This window comes from Capricornis sumatraensis, chromosome 23, assembly GCF_032405125.1.
Source record: "Capricornis sumatraensis isolate serow.1 chromosome 23, serow.2, whole genome shotgun sequence".
In the NCBI taxonomy this organism is placed as follows: domain Eukaryota; kingdom Metazoa; phylum Chordata; class Mammalia; order Artiodactyla; family Bovidae; genus Capricornis; species Capricornis sumatraensis.
The window spans coordinates 27,703,141-27,725,554 of record NC_091091.1 but is presented as its reverse complement, the minus strand read 5'-3'; the positions used below and the strand labels follow the sequence as shown (position 1 = coordinate 27,725,554).

Genomic DNA, 22,414 nt, shown 5'->3' with positions numbered 1-22,414 from the left:
AAAGAAGCCTGTTTCCAGTAATCCAGAGATGGGGGACATAGAAGGCTTTTGTGCCCAGGAGCCCCACAGGGTCCTTCTTGGTTTCCTCACTTCCCAATATATTTACCAAATGCTTCCTTACCTCTCTTTCCCTATCCTCAAATCAAGCTTCCAGGCTTAGCGAGTTCAATGGTACCTACCACTTTGACCCCATTTTTCGTATTGCAAAAGTCTGTTGATTTCAAAGACTATTGATGTCAACTTGGCCTCTCTGATTTGTCAGCCTAAGGACAGCCCTGAAAACCAACCAGAAAAGCATGAAATAAGATAACACGGGCCTCCCCACACAGCAGTGAAAAGCCTGGCAGTGACAGTGCAGTCACAGGCTCAGCTGGGCAGCTTTCAAATTGGGTCCTTTGTATCCATTATGTGCCACTTCCCCTGCCTCCTGGGTGCCCACCCATGTGTGAGGAGGTCTGTGCCCTCAACTCCCAGCCTGAGGAGGAGAACACAGATGTACACGAGAGAAATTTGTCATCTCCAGATGGTGTGTGTGTGTGTGTGTGTGTGTGTATGTTCCAAGAAAATGTTACTAATGGATACTGAAATGGGAATTTCACATCATTTTCACAGGTCGTGAAATGTTATCCTTCTTAGGATTTTTTTCAACCATTTAAAAATGTGAAAGCCATCCTTGGTTGAAGCATCTCACGAAAATAGATGACAAGCTGTATTTGGATGGACCAGAGTTGTGTCAGCCTCTGAACTACATGGTTGCAAACACAGTTAAAGCCCAAAGTGCCTGTTCCCGAAATGTATCCTCTGATAACCCCAACTAACCATTCTCCTTAAATGGGTATCTATCACTCCTAAATCCACATTAGTCATTCAGTTGTGTCCGACTCTTTGCAACGCTATGGACTGTAGCCCACCAAACTCACATACTATTATCTTATGTGTAATATTGATTTCTATATTTCGCACTTCATAGAAGTGGTGTCATGGCTTGTATACCCTTCCACTTTATTGCCTGGTACTTTGATTGGTGCTCTGTCCATGGTGCTGAATGGAGCTCCAGTGCAATTTTTTTTCACTGCTGTATTTCTTTACACTGTGCGATGATTCTGCTTATGTTATTCGTTCCTATGATAGTGAATAGGAATTTAGGTTGCTGCCTGCTAATTCCTTTCTTTGCATGTCTCATCTCTTTTCACCTTCACCTTGACCTTGTTAGATCTCCAAATCTTAACTCTAGGACAAAGGACTGGATTTCTACTGGGTCTTCAAGCTCCTCCAGGACTCAGCAACACCAGTTCCTAAAACATATAATTTCTAAGAGTTTGAGAAATTTCTCGTGTTTCTGATTCCCAATTTAAAGCAAAACCAAAAGGTACATTGTAAAGGTCTTGCCATTTTTCATACCACCGCTCTTCCTTTGCCCATATGTTCTTAAGCAGCCAGGATGCCAGGGTTGTGCATTATACTCCTACTATTTGTCTGTTGCTGCTGCACTACATACTTTTTAGCTACACTACTTACAGCAACTGTTGGGAATAGGTCCTTCCTCCTTTCTTTCTCTCGCACCTTTTTCCCACTTTCATTTTTATTCTCTTTCTTTCCTTTAATTATTTTCCTCATTGTAACTATGAGGAAAATGAGGTTTGCAGTGATTACATATTTTTGATTATATATTTTTGCCAATGCTGCAGGGCCAAAATTTGAAGCCAGGTCTGGTTTATTCCAGAGCTGTTTATTATTCATTTGAAAGGCATTGTTGGACATTGGTGGTATGCCAGGTGCCCTTCTAGGCATGAATGAGGGGGGATAAGGGATGTTGCAAAGGCCCCACTCTCATCAAGCTTACCTTCCAGTTAGGGGAGACAGGTTATGAGCATATGCATACTGCTAGGTGGTGATAAGTTCTAGGAAGTGAAAAGCAAAGTCTATAAAGATGGGCTGGTTGGAGAGGGGGAGCTGTCAAAGAAAGAATGTTTGATAAGGTGGCATTTGGTATTTCAGCTAAGTCTTTATGTAAGTAAGGGAGAGAGGTGGGTCTGCCACATGGACGAGCATTGCAGACAGTGGAACAGCATGTGTGAAGGATTTGGCCTATGGACGTGCAGGAATAGCAGGGAGGCAGGGTGGCTGGAATACAGAAAAGACAAAACGTGTCATATCTTTCTATTTATTCCACTGCAGAAGGCAGGGATTGTGCCTACTGATCTTTCAGTTCAGTTCAGTCACTCAGTCAAGTCCAGCTCTTTGTGATCCCATGGACTGCAGAACACCAGGCTTCCCTGTCCATCACCAGTTCCTGGAGCTTGCTCAAACTTATGTCCATCAAGTCAGTGATGCCGTCCAACCATCTCATCCTCTGTCGTCCCCTTCTCCTGCCTTCAGTCTTTCCCAGCATCATGGTCTTTTTTAATGAGTTAGTTCTTCATATTAAGTAGCCAAAGTATTGGAACTTAAGCTTCAGCATCAGTCCTTCCAATGAATATTCAGGACTATTTTCCTTTAGGATTGATTGGTTTGATCTCCTTGCAGTCCAAGGGACTCTCAGGAGTCTTCTCCAACACCCAGTTCAAAATCATCAGCTCTTTGGCACTCGGCTTTGTAATGGTCCAACTCTCACATCCATACATGACTATGGTGAAAAACCATAGCTTTAACTAGATGGACCTTTTGTTGGTAAAGGAATGTCTCTGCTTCTTAAAATACTGTCTAGGCTCGTCATAGCTTTTCTTCCAAGGAGCAAGTGTCTTGTAATTTCATGGCTGCAGTCACCATCTGCAGTGATTTTGGAGCCCAAGAAAATAAAATCTGTCACTGTTTCCCTTGTTTCCTCATCTATTTGCCATGAAGTGATGGGCCTGGATGCCATGGTGTTAGTTTTTTTGCATGCTGAGTTTTAAGCCAGTTTTTTAAACCTCCTCTTTCACTTTCATCAAGAGGCTCTTTAGTTCATCTTTGCTTTCTGCCATAAGGGTGGTGCCATGTGCATATCTGAGGTTATTGATTTTTCTCACGGCAGTCTTAATTCCAGCTTGTGCTTCATCCAGTCTGGCATTTTGCATGATGCACTCTGCCTACAAGTTAAATCATCAAGGTGAAAGTAACAGCCTTGATATACTCCTTTCTCAATTTGGAACCAGTCCGTTGTTCCATCTCCGGTTCTTTCTCTTGCTTCTTGACCTGCAGCTTTCTCATGAGGCAGGTTAAGGTGGTCTGGTATTCCCATCTCTTGAAGAATTTTCCACCGTTTGTTGTGATCTACATATTCAAAGGCTTTAACATAGTCAATGAAACAGAACTAGATGTTTTTCTATTGATTTTTATTAAACATTTATCATGTACCAAGCATGATATTCAGTATTGAGTATGATGAAAATAGCAAGTTAGTATAGAAGTGGTGGATTGAATATACCCACATGTTTCAGAGGCCATTCTTTAAACCTGCCCTCTGTCCTGGCATTCATCATATAACACGTGAATACATGTAATGAATAGTACACACCCATCCCCCAGACACTCTGGAGAAGCCATGCTGTGTATTTTCTCCCCCATGTGCAAAGATGCTTTCATTTCTTTCTCCCTCCCATCCCTCCTTCCCTCCATTTCCCACTTTCATTCCTATTTTCTTTCTTTCTTAGTATTTGTCCATTTTGCTGTCTCTGCCTCTCCCTCTCCCACCCCACCCACTTCTTTGTAAATTCAGTTTGGAAAATTACTGGAATGAGCTTGCCCCTGGGTTTTTCATGGCTGGGTGAACCTTACGGATAGCTCTTTTCTTGGCTTAAACTGGACTTCTAGTGTGGTGTTCTCACAAGACAGACAGCTAGCCCTCCCTGAGCCTGTCCCCAGTTCTTTCTCATGCCTCTGTGCTCTGGCCATTGCTCCTGCTTTCTGGGGTGATGTCCCCCCTCACTCCTCATCTCCATTCCAAGCAGCCTTCTAGGCTTTTCTCAGCTTTTCCATGAAGTGTTCCATGGGTGTGCCCATCATCATCTCTATACCAGTAGTTATCCCTCTGTGAGTCAGTCAATAGTAAAATGGTTGCTGTTCTACAGCCCAGGAGGGCACAGCAGGTCTACAGCTCTGTATGACTCAAAGTAAAATAAAAGCAGAGTCACAGAAGAAATCCCCACACAGAGTAAATCCTCTGTGGAGAGGTTTGGAGATTAGACACCCGTCACCTGGGGGCCCACACACCTGCCCCTGAGCTCCTCGTAATGCACTCCCCCACTATATTATTCTTGGTGAGGGGCTTTCTGTACTTCTACAAAGTTATCCTGCCCTCTTGTTTTCTTTCATGTCCCCAGTTCCTAGCCCCATGCTTGACAAAAATAGTGTATGATTCCAGAACTTTCTATGTAGTAAGCATGGCCTCCTGAATGTCCAAAGACTAACAATACAAGCCAGCATTTAGAAAGTCACACTGGGCTGAAATCAGGAGATTGCCTAGAAGAAAGCAATGCCACAAGCTCCTCATGCCGGAGGAAATTTGATCCAAGTTTGTAATTTTCACAGAAATTTCTTGTCCTCAATATAGTCTTTCAGGGGTCAATGCTGGAGTCTCACTTTTGAAGATCTCAGTTTCTAACTGGTATGTGCCACAGAGGGTGCTAGACCCAGTTGGGAATGAAGTTTCTATGAGCACAAGATTGTTGAAACATGTGTATGTTTGTGTGTGTGTGTGTGTGTGTGTGTGTGTGTGTGTGTGTGTGTTGTGGTTGGAAACTTTGATAGGAACATTCTAAAACAAACAATAGGACTGTAGAAAGAACAAAATAAAAATTTACAAACAGATTATGGGCTTTAAAAACTATTCTGCTTTAAGTTGAAAATTAATGGGGGATGGGAAAGAGTTTTAAAGTGTTTATGCTTACCAGCTTGGTTTATGGTTTTATTTAAGACTAAAGTTTTGCAATATTTAACTGTTGTCCCTAAGCGTTGAGTACTTTACCTGTAAAAGGTACCTTACTCTGGATTTTTTCCAAACTTTAAAAGAGAAAAAGCACGTGATGCACTCAGCACAGTTCCTGACCCAGAGAAGAGGTGGCTCTGGTGGTTTTGGAGGTTAATGCCACTCTTGCTATAAATGGAGCCATTCTTGGAAGGAGAGATCTGCCTGAGCCTCAGGGAAAGCTCCACAGAAAGCAGCCCAGGAAGTGTTAGGAGAAGATCACAGGAAAGGAAGAGGCAGTTCAAGCCCCAGGAGGGAGCTCTCTGAATGAACACAGAGTGTCAGTCAGCAATGCAAATGCTGTTTAGAAAAGGCAGAAACCCCGGAGACACAGACTTGCCAGCAGCATCACAGAGTTTTGATTGCTTGGGCAAGAGTGAGAAGGAAACAGGTCCCAGTGGGTAAAGGATGGTAAAGACCTTCAGATCTTAAAGTCAATAGTCTGATTTTTACCATCCTCCTTTGATTCTAAAATTCTAAGAATCTTCATCTTATAGAGAAAAAGTCTGAAGCCTCGTCTGGTAAATGACCTTCTCGGAGTCACACAGCCTGTGAAAGAGAGAGAGACCGAGCTCAGACCTAGCCCTTCACTCCAAGAGGAGGGAGACCCTGCACAGCAACAGGGCTACAGGCAGGCCACCCCGCATGCCAGGTGGCAGGATGACTTCTGGGTCATCTCAGATCCGAGTTACCTTCCAGTTCTGCCTGACCACTACCTGCATAGAATACTTCTTTAGTTACACCGAGAATGCTTCTTCATGGTGTTTTAAAATTTCACATAAATAAATTAACCCAAATCAAAACATGAATATTAAAGAAAGCTATTGGGAGAATGGCATTGAAGCATGTATAATACCATATAAGAAACGAATCACCAGTCTAGGTTCGATGCAGGGTACAGGATGCTTGGGGCTGCTGCACTGGGATGACCCAGAGGGATGGTATGGGGAGGGAGGTGGGAGGGGGGTTCAGGATTGGGAACACGTGTATAGCTGTGGCAGATTTATGTTGATGTATGTCAAAACCAAGACAATATTGTAAAGTTAAAAAAATAATAACAATAAAATAAAATTTAAAAAAAAATAAAGAAAGAAAGCTATTGTCTCAGGTAGAAATGTCTATAGTACTTTGCAGTCAGTTCCCATGAGACACAGTGAGCATACTGGTGATGAAAGCTGGGGATGGGGGATTTTGATCACGACCCCAGCTTCCACTGTGTGAGCACAGTCCAGCCTGACTCCGGACTGAATACATTTCCTGACTGTGGTTTTAAGCTCTCACAACTACTAGCGAGACGGCTCCTGTTTATACCTATCTTACAGACTTGAGCGGTAAAATGATTTGCTTAGGTTTATCAAGCTAAGCCTGCATTTAAGCCACTATACCCCTGCTCCAAGCCTGGCCTTTAAAAAGCAGCTTCCCTTCTTTAGAGCAGCACCGATCTGGGGGCATGGAAACTGCATTATGCCAAGCAGCAGCTGTTGCAGAGAGTGAGGGAGCTTAGAAAGAGCAGCACAGTGTCCTAATTACCTGCGGCAAGGAAAACATCTGCGTGGGGAAAGTAATGAAATTAATTCTAAAGTCTAGCGGTTGCCTACATTAATTGACGTTAATTAATGCCAAATTACAAGACACCTCCTATGGAATCGCATCATACACTCACCAGAATTGAATATGGAAAGAGTTCATCACACTTAATGCTATTACAGCAAGCCCCAAGGGGAATAAGAATGATCGGTCCCTCATTATGAAGTGCAGCCAATTTCTTTTTGTTTCCATTAGGAGGGGAACGAGAACAAACCAGGAGCACTTTACCATGGGCAGGCGGTTGGAATTGATCGGTTCCCCTTCAGCTTGTAGATTTCACTTTGAGCCACTCTGAGCAAGACATGGTTTCAAGACCTCTTCCCAGAGCTTTTCTTGGGTGCTTTCGTTGTACATTTTAAAATTCTCAGCATAAGAACAGCTCATTGAACATGTCTGCCTCACTGTGTGGCATGGGGAGTGGAGAGGGATGGAACAAGCAAAGGAGTCAGAGACAGTTCTCTAATTCTTAGGAGTAGAATCCCACAAGCCCACCATGACCCTTGGGCCGCCTTCCCTGGCTGTGAAGTGCTGGCCAGAGATTTGCATGCTGTCTGATCGTCTGCCTCTCTCATGTAACTGCCTCTGTACTAGCGTTGACGTCTAGTATATATCTATTATTCATTTTCCCCGTGCAAACATACATATGTAGATATCTATATATACCACTTGCACAAAATCGTGTCCATATGCACATATTTTGGTAACCTACTTTTTAAAAACTTTTATTTTGGAATAATTTTAGATAAACAGAGAAGTTACCAAGATAGTGCAGCTTTACCCAGCATCCCTTAATGCGAACATCTTATACAACCATGATCTATTTTTCAAAGCTAATAAATTAACATTGATACAACATTATTAGTTGATAACTATTTTATTTTATAAAATGTATTAAGAATGTCTATAAATCCTCATATAAGGATTCATAACAAGCTATGCATGTTCTACAATCTATTTAGCTGTGCCTCAACTGTTGGCCGTTTTGTTTTCTCTTACCTTTTTAAATTATAAACAACACTATGATGAATATCAAAGTAACTAAATCTTTGCATGGTTCATTAATTATTTCTTCAAGTCAAATTCTCAGAAATGAACTCACAGTCAAAAGAGATTTTAATAAATGTTGATCCGTATTGACAAATTACCTCATGAAAACATACACTTGTTCTTTCTTTCTTCTTTCTCCTTTTTCTTTGTATCTAGGTTTGTCCATTGGTAATTTGAAGCCAAAACATACTTAACAAAAATTGGCCCCAGACTTCCTGGGGTTTTTCATGCAATGTAGTGGGAATAAGCTGGAGAAGGCAATGGCACCCCACTCCAGTACTCTTGCCTGGAAAATCCCATGGAGAGAGGAGCCTGGTAGGCTTCAGTCCATGGGGTCGCGAAGAGTCAAACACAACTGAGCGACTTCACTTTTACTTTTCACTTTCATGCATTGGAGAAGGAAATGGCAACCCACTCTAGTGTTCTTGCCTGGAGAATCCCAGGGACGGCAGAGCCTGGTGGGCTGCCATCTATGGGGTTGCACAGAGTCGGACACGACTGAAGCGACTCAGCAGCAGCAGCAGCCGCAGTGGGATTAAACCAGACTTGGAGTCTGGCCAACCCAGTGTGAAAACCCATACTGCCGTTTCTATAATCTCCAGGAGCTTCGCTCTCTTTACTTGCAAAGTCAGTTGATAAATTATATGCCAGAGTATTGTGACGATTAAGTGTACCAAATAAATGTGAACATGCTTTAGAGTACTTGGCACATAAATTCGCAGCAAATATTAGTTTCCCTATTCTTTTAATTTCTCCCCAAATCCCTCAAATTCATAATTTCCATATAGTTAAGTTATAAATATAAGGAGTTTATTTTTATATTTTCCATCTTATGTTTGTTCAGGGACCTTTGAAGAGAAAGTTGAAATCTTAAGAAATTATTAGACAACACTACAAATGAAACAAGCACGGTGTACTCATCAAGAAATCCTATGAGTTTCAGTCTTAACGAATTCTAATTGGAAAGTTGTATTTGTAATTTGAAGCCCGAGACTTCCTCAGTCAGAACCTTTGATTCAGATTGTTTTCATTCATTATCTCATGTAACAAGAAGCATGAGAAAGGGCAGCTCTGGGTTCAGTACAGGCAGACGCTCAGTGATGTCATCAGGGAATGGGCCCTTTCCATCTCTTTGCGTATTCATTGTGGAAGCTCAACTGTAAGACTCCTCCATGCACAGAAAGGCTAGAGCACTTCCAGACATCATATTGACACAGTGTTGTATGGGGGCTGAAGAAGGTTTTCTGCTGTGTCTCCCTGTAGCCCCTTATAACTTCTTATTTACTAGAACTGGGTTTAAAAGGCTTCTCCTAAAGCAAATGATAGTAGGTGAAGTAGAAGACTTGGAGTAAACACAGACCCGAGAGAATTATTCCCAGCATATCAGAGCTTCTGAGTGACTTGGGAGAAAGATGAGCCACCAGATCCATGGCTTTTCTGGCAAAGAGGTAGGGAGGAATGAGTGTTGGACCAGTCACCAGCAGTAATCAATAGTGAAATATAACTGGAATACTCAAATTCAGTTTTTTAAAGGACCTACAATGTGCCCCCAACACTATCTAATCATTGTGAAAGGTTGCAGAAGAGAAAATAGAAACATTATAGTTTTTGTACAACTTCTGAGTTTCAGAACATTTAGTTCTTAGAACCAAACTATAAGATAGTTGACACTGGCATCCTCGTTTGAGAAATGACAGTGAAGAGACTCAGGGAGGTGAAGCGGTGTTCTCTGAGTGATGCAACTAGGAAGTGACCATGGCAGAACTCAAACCCGGGTCTCACAGATGCCAGTCTCCATTTCTATGACCCTGAGCTGCCTTCTGAAAGGCAGGAGTCAACTGAAAGCTCTGCAAGGGTCTGATGGGGTATGAAATGGCGAGGTAAAGATTTTGTGTCCCACCAAGAGAAGTGTTCTGGGAGGAGATGAGTCCCAGAAATTCTCTTCAGAGATGAAGATCATGAATTATGTCCTAAAATGAAACTTTATTAATTAAAGTTACGATAATTAATGGATTCAAGATTGCCGGGAGAAATATCAAGAACCTCAGATATGCAGATGACACCACCCTTATGGCAGAAAGTGAAGAGAAACTAAAAAGCCTCTTGATGAAAGTGAAAGAGGAGAGTGAAAAAGTTGGCCTAAAGTTCAACATTCAGAAAACGAAGATCATGGCATCCAGTCCCATCACTTCACGGGAAATAGATGGGGAAACAGTGGTAACAGTGTCAGACTTTATTTTTTTGGGCTCCAAAATCACTGCAGATGGTGACTGCAGCCATGACATTAAAAGATGCTTACTCCTTGGAAGAAAAGTTATGACCAACCTAGATAGTACATTCAAAAGCAGAGACATTACTTTGCCGACTAAGGTCTGTCTAGTCAAGGCTATGGTTTTTCCTGTGGTCATGTATGGATGTGAGAGTTGGACTGTGAAGAAGGCTGAGTGCTGAAGAATTGATGCTTTTGAACTGTGGTGTTGGAGAAGACTCTTGAGAGTCCCTTGGACTGCAAGGAGATCCAACCAGTCCATTCTGAAGGAGATCAACCCTGGGATTTCTTTGGAAGGAATGATGCTGAAGCTGAAACTCCAGTACTTTGGCCACCTCATGCAAAGAGTTGACTCATTGAAAAAGACTGTGATGCTGGGAGAGATTGGGGGCAGGAGGAGCAGGGGACGACAGAGGATGAGATGGCTGGATGGCATCACTGAGTCGATGGATATGAGTCTGAGTGAACTCCGGGAGTTGGTGATGGACAGGGAGGCCTGGTGTGCTGCGATTCATGGGGTCGCAAAGAGTCAGACACAACTGAGAAACTGAACTGAACTGATGATTAATTAGTATAATTAATAATTAAAATTGCATACATTTATATAATGTATATAATTATAATTTTATATAAAATTTTATATTTTATATAAAATTATTATAATTATAATTATATACAATTGCATACATTTATATAATTATAATTTTATATAAAATTTTATATTTTATATAAATTTTTTATAATTATAATTATATACAATATAATACATAATATAATATATACATATAACATATTTGGAATATGATTATAATATATATTTATAATTTATATAAATTTACATATTTATAGTTACAATTAATATAATTAATTAATATAAAAATGCCTGAAAAAGTAGATGGGGAAGGGAGAGTGGAAGTCTTTTCTTTAGTCGTTCTTTGGAGGACTAGATGGGTTAAAATATATACTTGAGAGCTATTTCCATCCCCGCAAGTGGTAGCAGGATAAAGGAAGACTGGATAAAGCTCTCCTCCTTCCCTCTCAGAGCTCATTAGCAACTGTCAGCCATTGGTCAGTTGGAGCAAATGTGCATGTCGCCCCCTTGTGGCACTGCCTGTAGAGTACAAGTTTGCCCAGGTTCTTTAAGTAAAAGTAATGCTAGAAAGTGTTCTTGCCTGGAGAATCCCAGGGTTGGAGGAGCCTGGTGGGCTGCCGTTTATGGGGTCACACAGAGTCGGACACGACTGAAGTGACTTAGCAGTAGCAGCAGCAGTGCTAGAAATTTCCTTCAGGGAAGTCGTTAGTGAATCCTTATATCCAACTCAGCATACAATTGCCTACCCCCATTTCATGTAAATAATCATGTCCTTATTTCTCCATTTGTAAGAGTATATTTCTTCATACATCCTTGTATGTCCTAAAATCAAACTCACTCATTCATTAAACGTAAGAAAAAGGTAAAATAATTTCCTTTTTCGTTCAAAAACACATATTCCAGTAAAGTGGCATGTTCCAAAGAATATTTATTTATTATGTACTATGTGTGCTAATTTGTTTCATACTTAGATTGTGATAAGTTCCATGAAGGGAATTAACAGGATGGAGTATTGTTGAAAAGCAATCATAGGAGACCCCCAGAAATAACAGTAAGCTGAAATCTAGACCTTTTTTAGAGAACAACCTGGGGAGAAGCCTTTAGAACAGAGGGAATACAAATGTAAAGCCTCTTAAGTGGTAGAAAATTTGGCCAAATTTTTCAACATATTTTAGGCCAGATTAGAAGAATCGCTTGGAGAGAGGAGATTAGGGTGAGCGGAGGTTGAAGCAGCCCTGATGGGAGGTTTGAATGTATTCGGGAGTTCTGCAAAGGGAGGTCTGAGTGACGTCTGATTCACAGAGAGGGCAGAACAGCTGTGGCTGAAAAACAGCGCCAGCCTCCCTGGTGTAATATATTACTCCTGTCCGCAGCAGGGGTCAGATCTGTTAAGAGTCCTTTTTACTGGCATGTGTATCACCTGCTCTCATCTCAGGTGAGAGGCAGGGTCTTAGTTTCCTCAACTATAAAATGAGAGCAATGTTTTTGAGTATGGAAGCTCTTCTCAATTCTGTTTTATTTCCAATTAGTAATAGAAGAAAAACCTTTATCTTGACCTAGGGCCTTATTGTTTATAACAGTGTACTTCTAGCACGAGATGACCAATGATTGCATGTATGTTTGTGTGTTTCCCTATTTATCAGAGTATGGAGGTGAATCCTATTGATAAGGAAAACAACTAAAAGAGCACAAGTATTACTGCCAGCTTTTGAATTTTTTTCATTTTGGTTTGGAAGGAAAAAAAAATTAGTTAATAGAATTTAGTATTCTAGGATGACAGGAGTTGGTGGAGGCACTGGGAAATGGTGGTGGTGTTGATAACAAGTGAGTAAAATAATCATGAAAATTTAAACAATGATAATAATGATAATGATAATAACGTAATGTAGTTGAGAATGTGAGGTTTGTTGAAAGAATTGCAGAAAGCAAGAGAACGGAAAATGTCTACTCTGACTCTGTATACTGTGTGTAGACCACCCCACCCGCATTTTTTTCTTTTTTTTTCAGATTCACAATACCTAACATGCCGAATGCAGAACTGCACAGAGGCCAACAGAAATAAACCTTTCCCAGGCTACATTGACCCAGACTCTCTGATTGTCCAGGATGATTATGTGTTTGTTCAGGTATGAAAGATCCGCTTCCACTGATTGTCTCACACACATTTCCCTTCCCTGCTTCTAATGCAGCCCTGTCACCTGCCTGCCCTCCCTGAAGAACAATAGAGAAAGAAGCAAAGGCATTCTTTTTTTTAACAAAAGGAACATTACCAAGTTGAAGCTTCTATACTAACAGAATAGCAATTCCTTCTATTGCCTGTGAATGTGAAGTTATTGCTTCTTAGTGAAAGAATTCGGAGATAAAATAATTGGTAAGAAGTGGATGTATTTGGAGAGAAACATAGTCCACAGACAGCGTGTGGGCCACCTCAGAGGGTGAGTGAGAGTTTAGAGGTATGGCGCAGTTAGTTTTTACAGCCTGGGTAATTTCATAGGCTAATCAGTGGGATGATTATTCCAGTTATTTGGGGGAAGAACCGGCATTTCCAGGAACTGGGCCGTCACCCACTTTTGACCTTTCATGGTTGCCCTCAGAACTGTCTGGCACTGGTTGGTGTGTCTTTTAGCATGCTAACGTAGTACAGTGAGTGTATGATGCAGCTTGCGGTGCCTTGGAAACAGGATCTTCCCGCCATCTTGGACCCAGTTGGTCCTAATCAGTCTTTGTCATGTCTTATGACGTGCCATTCTTTGAAAGGGTCTGCCCTGCCCTCTTCCCTCCTGTTTCACTTCCTTGGGGCAGTGTCTGGAGGATGTGTTAAAACAGGGTCCTGGGGACATTGCTCTGAATACCCAGGTTGTCCCCAGAGCTACACACACTTACATTCATCCTCGTCACATCCCCTGCATTCCAGAGAGGCTCCCTTCCGTCGTCAATGGGACTGAGCAGATACGTCAGTCTCTTCCTAGAGCAGTCAGCCAACAAGCCCCCTCTTCAGAACCTGCCTTAAAAATAGCCAGGCGGTAACTCGTTGTGGGGTGGCTGGAGGTGGTTAGCCAGTAATCAGCCATTATTGTCAGGCACTGCTGTGATTAGGATCAAGAGAATGCAGATGAGATGTTCAGGTGGGTGTTTCACTTCCAGAGAGAGCAGAGAACAGTTTGAGAAACTGAGGGCTCAGGAGCAATTAGAAGAGAGAAGGAACAAGTATCCTTTGATTTCATTTTGCAGTTAATAAAACCTTAAACTTGTTTGGACAAAACATTTAAAAACTCAGTTGTTGCTTCTCATGTTGCTCTTCATGTTAAAATTGACAAAGTTACTATTGCTAAATAGTTTATATATAATACACAAGCTGCTAAGTCGCTTCAGTCGTGTCCGACTCTGTGTGACCCCACATATGGCAGCCCACCAGGCTCCCCCGTCCCTGGGATTCTCCAGGCAAGAACACTGGAGTGGGTTGCCATTTCCTTCTCCAATGCAGGAAAGTGAAAAGTGAAAGTGAAGTCGCTCAGTCATGTCCGACTCATAGCGACCCCATGGACTGCAGCCTACCAAGCTCCTCTGCCCAGGGGGTTTTCCAGGCAAGAGTACTGGAGTGGGGTGCCATTGCCTTTTTTCACTATGATTGAGACATTCTAGACACTACTGTATTTACTTGGGCAAGAAATTATAATTTAGAATATTTGATCCCATATATTGAAAAGCAAATGTTCAAATTCCTTGTACTTTTAAACTATTTCACAATTACACACACACACACACACACACACACTTCCTTTTTTCTTCAGGAAAATGAGTAATGAGCACTCTGATAACTTCAGTATCAAATTATCAAGTGACATTAAAATGGAAAATGGTTACCCATATTGGTTCTATGTATAATTCATTTCTCCATCAGTGTTGCTTCCAGGGACCTTTCCTATTTTCTATTAACAATTTATAATCCACATATATGACGTACAAATGAGAATCAAGTGTGCATTTAGAGTTTTATATATATTTTTACCCAGGCCGCTATGAATATATAACCCATTGTTAGGACTGAGAGAGAGCTGGCCACATCATGGTGACTATGATAACTTTCCAGTCACATTTTTATGTGTCTGATGAAAATTCACCCAGAGCATTTGTTGACATTCTGAGTATGCAAACCAACTGAATTCAAACTCCAGGTGTTTATATGAGTTAAGAGTGGCAACAGGAATCCAGAGAAACTGGGAGTAAAATGGTGGTTTTCAGAGGCTAGGGAAATGGGGAGATGCTGGTCAAAGGGTATACATGTCTAGCTATAAGTTCTGGGGATGTAGTATACAGCATGGTGGCTACTATATTATATACTTGAAAATTATTAAGAGAATAAGTCAGAAATGTTATCAACATACACACAGACACACACATATACAATTTTAATTAGATGAAAAGACAGAGGTGATTGCTAACCTTATATGTGGTAAACATTTCATAATATATATGCATCAAATCATATTGTACACTTTAAAACTGCATATGTTATGTGTCAATAATATCTCATTAAAGGTGGATTAAGGGAGAGTTTGGCAGTGCAGCCCTGATACCTCATTCCTCATGGTGCTCAACTGAGATGGAGACCACACTGCTCCTCCCCCTCCCTCAGACCCATAGGGTATTTGGGCTGTAGATCCTGGACGGACCTGGGGCGGTAGCTCACCATTCTCTTCCGGCGGGGGAGATGGAGAATGAGTTAGAACCATGGTCCTGGCTTGGCTTTCCGTCTAGCACGTCAGCAGCACTGCTGTGTGGGGGACGTGCACACAGCCAATTGTGTGACTGCCCCAAACTGGAATTCAGTGCCCGGGGATGGGGGCTCTGGTTCTGCCACTGTGTGACCTGGCCCATTCCCTTTTGATATGGCACAAGGACCTGTTGGCGTGGTCACAGTCTTGGGGCTAGAGAGAGCTGGGTTGCTGAGGGGCTCTGATCCCATATACCCTCAGGCTTGTGTCAGTTAAAAGAAAAATAACCAAAATTCTTTCCTGACTTCTGAGCCACAGGGTAAGTTGAAGAATTGTGTTTTTGTCAAGGGGGTTCACTTTGGGCCTCTGACCAACTCACACACACCGAGTTGTTTTGGAACTGGATGCCAGAGCTTTACACTTGCCCACAGTAGTCACTCGTGCTGTTGCATTGGTACCTACCCCTTCCGTGCAGGGACTGTTCTTCTGTGACCTGTAACTGTGGTAGTGACTCATTTTACCACCTTGGTGTTTTCGTTGCAGCTGACATCAGGGGGACGGCCACATTACTACGTGTCCTACCGAAGGAATGCGTTTGCCCAGATGAAGCTCCCCAAGTATGCTTTGCCCAAGGTATGGCCTGATCAGCTTCTCTATTTCAGTACCTATTCTTTTTCCCAAGGACACTTTCAGTCTCTTGTAGTTATTTTTTTAAAATCCCCCATCTCCATTTCTCAAATTCACTTATATTCTTTTTTGCTAATCTCACTATCTTCCTTTCTCTCTCAGTGGTCCCTCCCTCTCATACCCCTCTTTTCCTCTCTCTTTCTCTGATTCTTTGGAATTCTTACTATAGGGACATCTGAGTAAACTGATAACCGATTTGCTTTTGCTTAAGTGGTATGTATTGGTTTTTAGCAAAACAGAAACTATGCTTTGGACACACAGTATATCAGAGCAACAGGTGTGATATGTATGTATTCTGACCTACTATTATTTATAAAGTGATACAGTCACTGTATCACAGATACAGTGATACAGCTTCTGACCTTTGTTTTCCCTCCCAGTGGAACTTATGAGACTAGTTGTCTTTAGGGTTCAGCGACACAGCTAATTTTTAAAACCTCCCCCAAAACGTACTCTTTTGAAAATAGAGGCAGACAAGAGACTCCCAACAGCTAACATCCCCAGGCTGTCTCTCCATAAACACTGAAGAACTGTGTTAATACGGAGCGCCACCTAGTGGAAGCAAAACTTATTTAGGAGCTCAAAGTTGTGGATTTGCGGTCTTGTTGCCACTGTGATGTATTTTAAGTGGCCGTAAATTGTTAATGCATCGTGCCTTTTTTTCTAGCAACAACTGCTGAAATGTGTCTTCATTTAAAAAAGATTTTATTGCAGTATAGTTTATTTGCTGTATTATATTAGCTTCAGGTGTACAACATAGTGAGTCAATATTTTTTCTAGGTTATATACTCCATTTAAAGTTATTATAAATTCCTTGTGCTGTATAATGTACCCTTATTTATTTTATACATAGTAGTTTATGTCTCTGAAGCTCATGCCTTTATCTATCCCCTTTATCATTCCCTTTCCCCACTAGTAACCACTCTTTTGTTCTCTGTATCTGTGACTCTGCTCCTCTTTTGTTACATACATTTGTTTGCCTTATTTTTTAGATTCCACATATAAGCAATAGCAGAGAATGTGTCTTTCTCTAACTTACTTCATAAGCATGATTCTTTCTTGGTCCATCCTCACTGTCACAAAAGGCAAGATTTCACTCATTTTTATGACTGAGTAATATTCCATTGTATGTTGATATGTGTAATGGGGTACATATGTGTACACACACATATGTGTAGTTACATGTATATATATTTGGGTGCATTTATCTTTTTTGACTAGCGTTTTGTGTTCTTTGACTATATACCCAGCAGTGAAATTGCTGGATCGTGTGGTAGTTCTGTTTTTAGTTTTTTGAGGAACTGCCATACTATTCTTCACGGCGACTGCGCCAATTTACTTTCCCACCAACAGTATACCAGGGTTCTCTTTTCTCTGTATCCTTGCTAATGCTTTGTAGACTTTTTGATGATAGCCATTCTGACATGTGGGTGTGTTGATCATGAAACAAGGGAGATGTATGTGGCTATAAGAAAGGGATAGTGTAGGTTTGAATGCAGCTCAGCTTTGAAATCTTTGGTTGAACAAAGAGCATCAATAACTTCTTTTCAATTGTATTTCCATGACTCTGTGTCTTGCGTTTTTATCCCTGAGTTTGTAATATGCTTTCTTGGACCAATACCAGCTTCCTGCCCGGGGACCCTGTGATAGATCCAGCACAAGGGCACAGCAGGTCTTCTCTCCCAGGAGAGCCAGTGGCTTCTCCAGGCAGAATTCTCCTTCTTGGCCATCACTCTGCCCCTAACCCTAGCGTAGTGAGAGGTGAGCTGTAAACCTCAGCCCATTAGAGATAATAACACACATTAAATTATGCTGTTAACTTCAAAAAACTATTTCCATGTGAGTAGTTACTATTTTCAGCTGCTAAGAGATTAATAACAGTGGTAATTGCCCAGAACTGTATGCCTGTGCCTGTATATGTTTAAATGCTCCTCATTCGTGATTTAGCTTGAACTATTTTACAAAAAGACAAACACAACATTGGAGTTGTGTCTTAGATGAGAATTTGTTAAAGTCAGTAAAAGAAAAATTTAGTGTTATTAAAATTTCCCTTGGTAATCTTTTAGGGAGGTCCATGAGGGAGATGATCATGTTATCTTGGTAAGTTCAACAGAGATGGTGGTTTTATTTGTTTTGTTTCGTTTCCCTTGAGCACTGAAATAAGTTTCTGACTTTGATTGACCAACAAATGAAGTAGTTGGCTTGCAAGATTTACACCTTTAAAAACAAGAATACACTCAATGCAGTGAGATGCTTCTGTTCAAGAGGCATGTGGGAATTGGGACCAAATCAGGAAACAGCATATCTGAGCCACTCATCTCTTGCTTACTTCCTCTTGGGAATATACTCTGTGAGTGGAATAAGTTTCAGCTAAACTAAATGCTACTTGCTGCAGAATCAAGGCTGAAATATAAGTCTGTGGACTCCCAGACCAGCATTCCTTGTATTATACTCTTCTACTCTCAAAATAAACTAATCGAGTCTGTAACTAAAAGGGAGCAGCACCACCCACCCACCCCCAGATTTTTATACACTGAGTAGCGTCCAAAGAAAAAGTCCCATTGATCTAAGTTGTCTCAGAAATGGTAGTTTAAAATCAAAGAAATCACTTTGGGCCCTTGGCTGGAGTGTTAGGAATTGCATACTTTGCATTGCTTTTTCATTGCCATCACACCAATCACTGTGGATCATCGCACCCAGTGGTATCGTGCCAAGCTGGAAGGAGAAGTTTTACTCTGAGCCTCAATCAGCTATCTGCACCCCATCCCCACTCCACTGTCCCAGATGAGTGTTTTCCATTACTCAGTCTCATCTGAGGTCTGAGGATAAGAATGCAGTGATTAAATTAGCTTGTTCCCAGAAAAATCATAGCCACTATAGCAAATGAATATATTATTTGGTTCAAGTAGGTGTTTATTATTTAAAGCAAAGAGATGCCTCATTACAATCCCATTATACCTTCAAAGAGAAGCCTCAGCTTGGTTGGAGTGATCCATGGCAAAGATGCATGTTTCATGACCTGCTATCAAACCTTTTCCTGCTGCAGCAGGAAAGGAGCAAAGCTCCATGCTCCCTGAAGGAACGGAGACAAAAGCCAGCACTTCCATGATCAGATTTTCTTTAGTCATCCCCTTCCATTGCATCAGCTCTAAAAAGACTGAGGTTAACCTGGGCTGTATTAAAAAATAATAATAATACAGTGGCAAAGATGATCGGAAAGCAGGGGTGGGGAGATTTTAATATTGCTGTTACTATTAAGAGCATGAAGCCCAGCAGAAGGAGAGCTAGTGACCATTTTCCTCCCTTGACATACTTGGAGCTCATTCTGAGCTACTCAAGTGAGATAAATGAGGCAATACATATGAAAGTGCTTTGAGCATTTTGGAGGACAGATACTCTATAAAAGCAAGGTAGTATTATTATTAGTATGGATCTAGTTGTCTGTGTTGGAGAAGATCGATGTGAACTGGGGTGTGGGTGATGAAAAGGCTGCTTGATTCACAGCGAGAGACCCTAATTCCAGACCTAGATCTGTCACTCACCTGCTCTGAACCTTGGAAGGGTTTATCAGTTTCTCTGTTTTTTGTTTTTTTTTTTTTCCTTCTTCTTTTTTTATTTTTATTTTTTTACATTTTTAAAATACAGAGCTTAGATTCACAATAATACTTTCTCAAATGTGTTACTCAATAAAATGCCTTTAGAGATGCTTCATGAAAATTTGGTTTATGATTGAAAGTTCAAAAAAGGAAATAAACTTCATTCTATGCTCCTTGTCTGGGGACTACTAGAAGCTCACCAGTATTTAAAGGTTCTAGGATGTCCTGCAAGCAAGAAAGCTGTATAATTTGCATTCATCAAAACATTTTACAAAGGGAACCATTAAAAAAAAAAAAAACTTAAAATCCAACAATATTGATGTCCTATGGAACGGACATTGGGAAATGCTCTAAAAGATCTCAGAGTTCACTTCTTGGTCTAAAATTTTGTGTCTCAGTACGAGCTTTCAACATGAAGTGCCATTTTGGGAGAAATAGCATGTTTTCCTGGTATAAGTAGATGTAGACAAGAAAAGGGAAGATGGCATTTAAATATGTCATAGGTTTCAGTTAAAATATTTAAGACTAATGTCATCTGTCATTTTTAAACAGTCTATTCAATAAAATTAGATTGTATTTAGAGAAAGAGATCTGTCCTTGGCCCTTATCTGATGATGACCATTTAATCTGTTGTTTTTTTAATTAATTGATTTTTAATTAAAGGATAATTGCTTTACAGCGTTGTGTTGGTTTCTGCCATACATCAACATGAATCAGCCATAGTTCTGTGAATAGTTCTCTAAGTGACTTAAACACTTAAAAGCATCCATGTTTTCTCTTCCACATCTACCAAGGACAAGTTTAAGTGGGCTGGGATAATATTGATGATTTACTCTGGCCCCTAAGATTATTTAATGCATCATCTATTTGTGGCCCAGACCTCGGAGGTTCACGAGGGCACTGATTCACTCCAAAGACACAGAGGTGGGAATTAGTTATGTGATGTTCAGGTTAGTGCTGAAATATTTTAGCTTGAACTCAGGGATGATGCTACACCCCGCTGACAAGGAAGAAAACATGAATTGGGAGTAGTTGTTTAAGGGTTCGAAATGCTAGTGTAAGGATATTAATATTTGTCTTGTAAGAAATGAGGAACCATTGGCCCTCCATGGATGAATGACCTTTGGGCTAATTTCCACAGTTAATTGTTTCCATTAGGAAAAAAAAAATCATGTGGATGAACCACTTTTTTATTAAGTGTATTAGTGTATATATGATATATATAAATATAATATTTCAATACCCTAATATTTGCAATGAACAGAAAAGCCAAATCAACCTGGCTCAATCAACAAAGGAGATTTAAGGTTTGTGTAACTAAAAATAGCTAGCATGTATGGTTCCGGGCACTGTTTGTTAAATGCTTAATACTTACTAACTGATTTAATCCTTTCAACTCCATGAAGGACATACTATTATCTCTAGTTTGCAAGTAGAAATTCTGAGGCACAAATTTCTGTTCACATAGCTAAATTTCAGAGCTAGGATTTGAACTTAGCTTTATTTAAAGACCATTCTTTCAATCATTTTGGTTTACTGTCCTCTCTAACAAGTTCACACGTGGCCAGACTTCTTAGGTATTCACGTTCAGAGACTCCAAGAGTGTCACAGAATTTGAACCATCTCTCTTTACCTTTTGTTTTGTTTTGTTTTCTTTTTTTTTTTTAATTCTTTATTAAATCATACCTACTTTTTTTCTGGATTGGCTTATCCTCTACCTGCAAGATATGTCTCTAACCGATCTAGATTTTATTTTTTATTCTGACTGCTTGCAAACTGACAGTAAAATATACTTTCTCTCTCCATGTAGTAATTCACAGTCATTCTAGAATGATGTCTTACTGAGTTTGCTTGGGTGGAATGTCCATTGCCAATCCAATAATCAGCGTTCCCTGAATGCTAGGCCTGTAAGATCATTTCTGGTGCTGAGGGTGGGAGAAAGTAGCAAAGACTGAGCATAGAGGGAAATTTGTCTGAGAGGGATGAGAATCTTTTTCAAAGAACATCAAGCTATCATTGCCAGAAGAAATGTACGTAAGAAAAAGAAAACGTACATAAGTAAAGTCATACATTGGGCAACTTTTATACCAAACCTCACTTTGCATTATCGACCACCTTGGATCCATGGGCAGGATTCATTGGTGGGCTCCTGACTCTGGATTGTTTCTATAAAATTGTAATCAGACTCCAGAGTATGGCAGTAAGGTCTGAAAAGGGGTCAGGAACATGAAATCCTTTGAGTAAGGACTTCTTCCTTCTAGAATCACGTGAGTTCACTATGATCAACTTGAAAGAGGAGAGAGGCTCATTCCTCTGTGTCTAAAACACACTTGAAGCTGAATTGCTGACTGACTGATTGAGAGAATATGGGCAGAGGTTACAATGAGAAATTTACAAGTTAGGTAGAATTGGAATTGTTGTCAAGGAAGACTGACAGGTCTCCAGAAGCCTGTCAAGGAGAATGTATGATTGCTCTTGGAGAGTCTGAGCACTGAGCTACACAAAGGCCAGGGATCTTTTCAGGTTGCTCTTCTACCTTTAGGCTTATGTGCAATTCTGTTTTTGTTTTGTTTTATTTTAATTTTGGGTTTTTAAAGTGATACCGATATATGTACCACCTTGGGTGAAGGGGGAAAGATTGCTGACAGCAATGAGCTGGCATCCTTGAGGGAGACGGCAAGCCCTGGTCTGAGACAGCCTCTTCCTGAACACCTACTCCTCTGTGGTCAGAAGTCGGGGAGAAAGGATTCAGAACCGCCACCCCAGGGGGTCCTGCTCACTGCCTCTCATTACCTCTGCCTTGTTTCTATATTCCAGGACAACCAGAGGCTGAAAACATCATCAATTATGCAGAGCGTTTTTTCCCTCTTTTATTTAAGGTTTCCTGCTGAACTTCTCAGGGCACAGGTTTAGATAAGCTAAGACCTGGAATGCTCATTAACCTGAAGGCTAGTACTCTGGGGTCTCAGGTAAACA

At 40.8% G+C, this 22,414-nt stretch overlaps 1 protein-coding gene across 4 annotated transcripts in view; it reads left to right on the top strand.

The window, feature by feature from the left end:
- SORCS1 (sortilin related VPS10 domain containing receptor 1) overlaps nt 1–22,414 on the top strand; it is a 576,311-nt gene that overhangs the window by 426,760 nt on the left and 127,137 nt on the right. For all 4 annotated transcript variants that reach the window (XM_068961506.1, XM_068961507.1, XM_068961509.1 and 1 more), the window contains exons 7-8: nt 12,448–12,566; nt 15,699–15,788. In XM_068961506.1, coding sequence (XP_068817607.1) covers nt 12,448–12,566; nt 15,699–15,788 — 209 coding nt within the window. The remainder of the gene's footprint in view (nt 1–12,447; nt 12,567–15,698; nt 15,789–22,414) is intronic.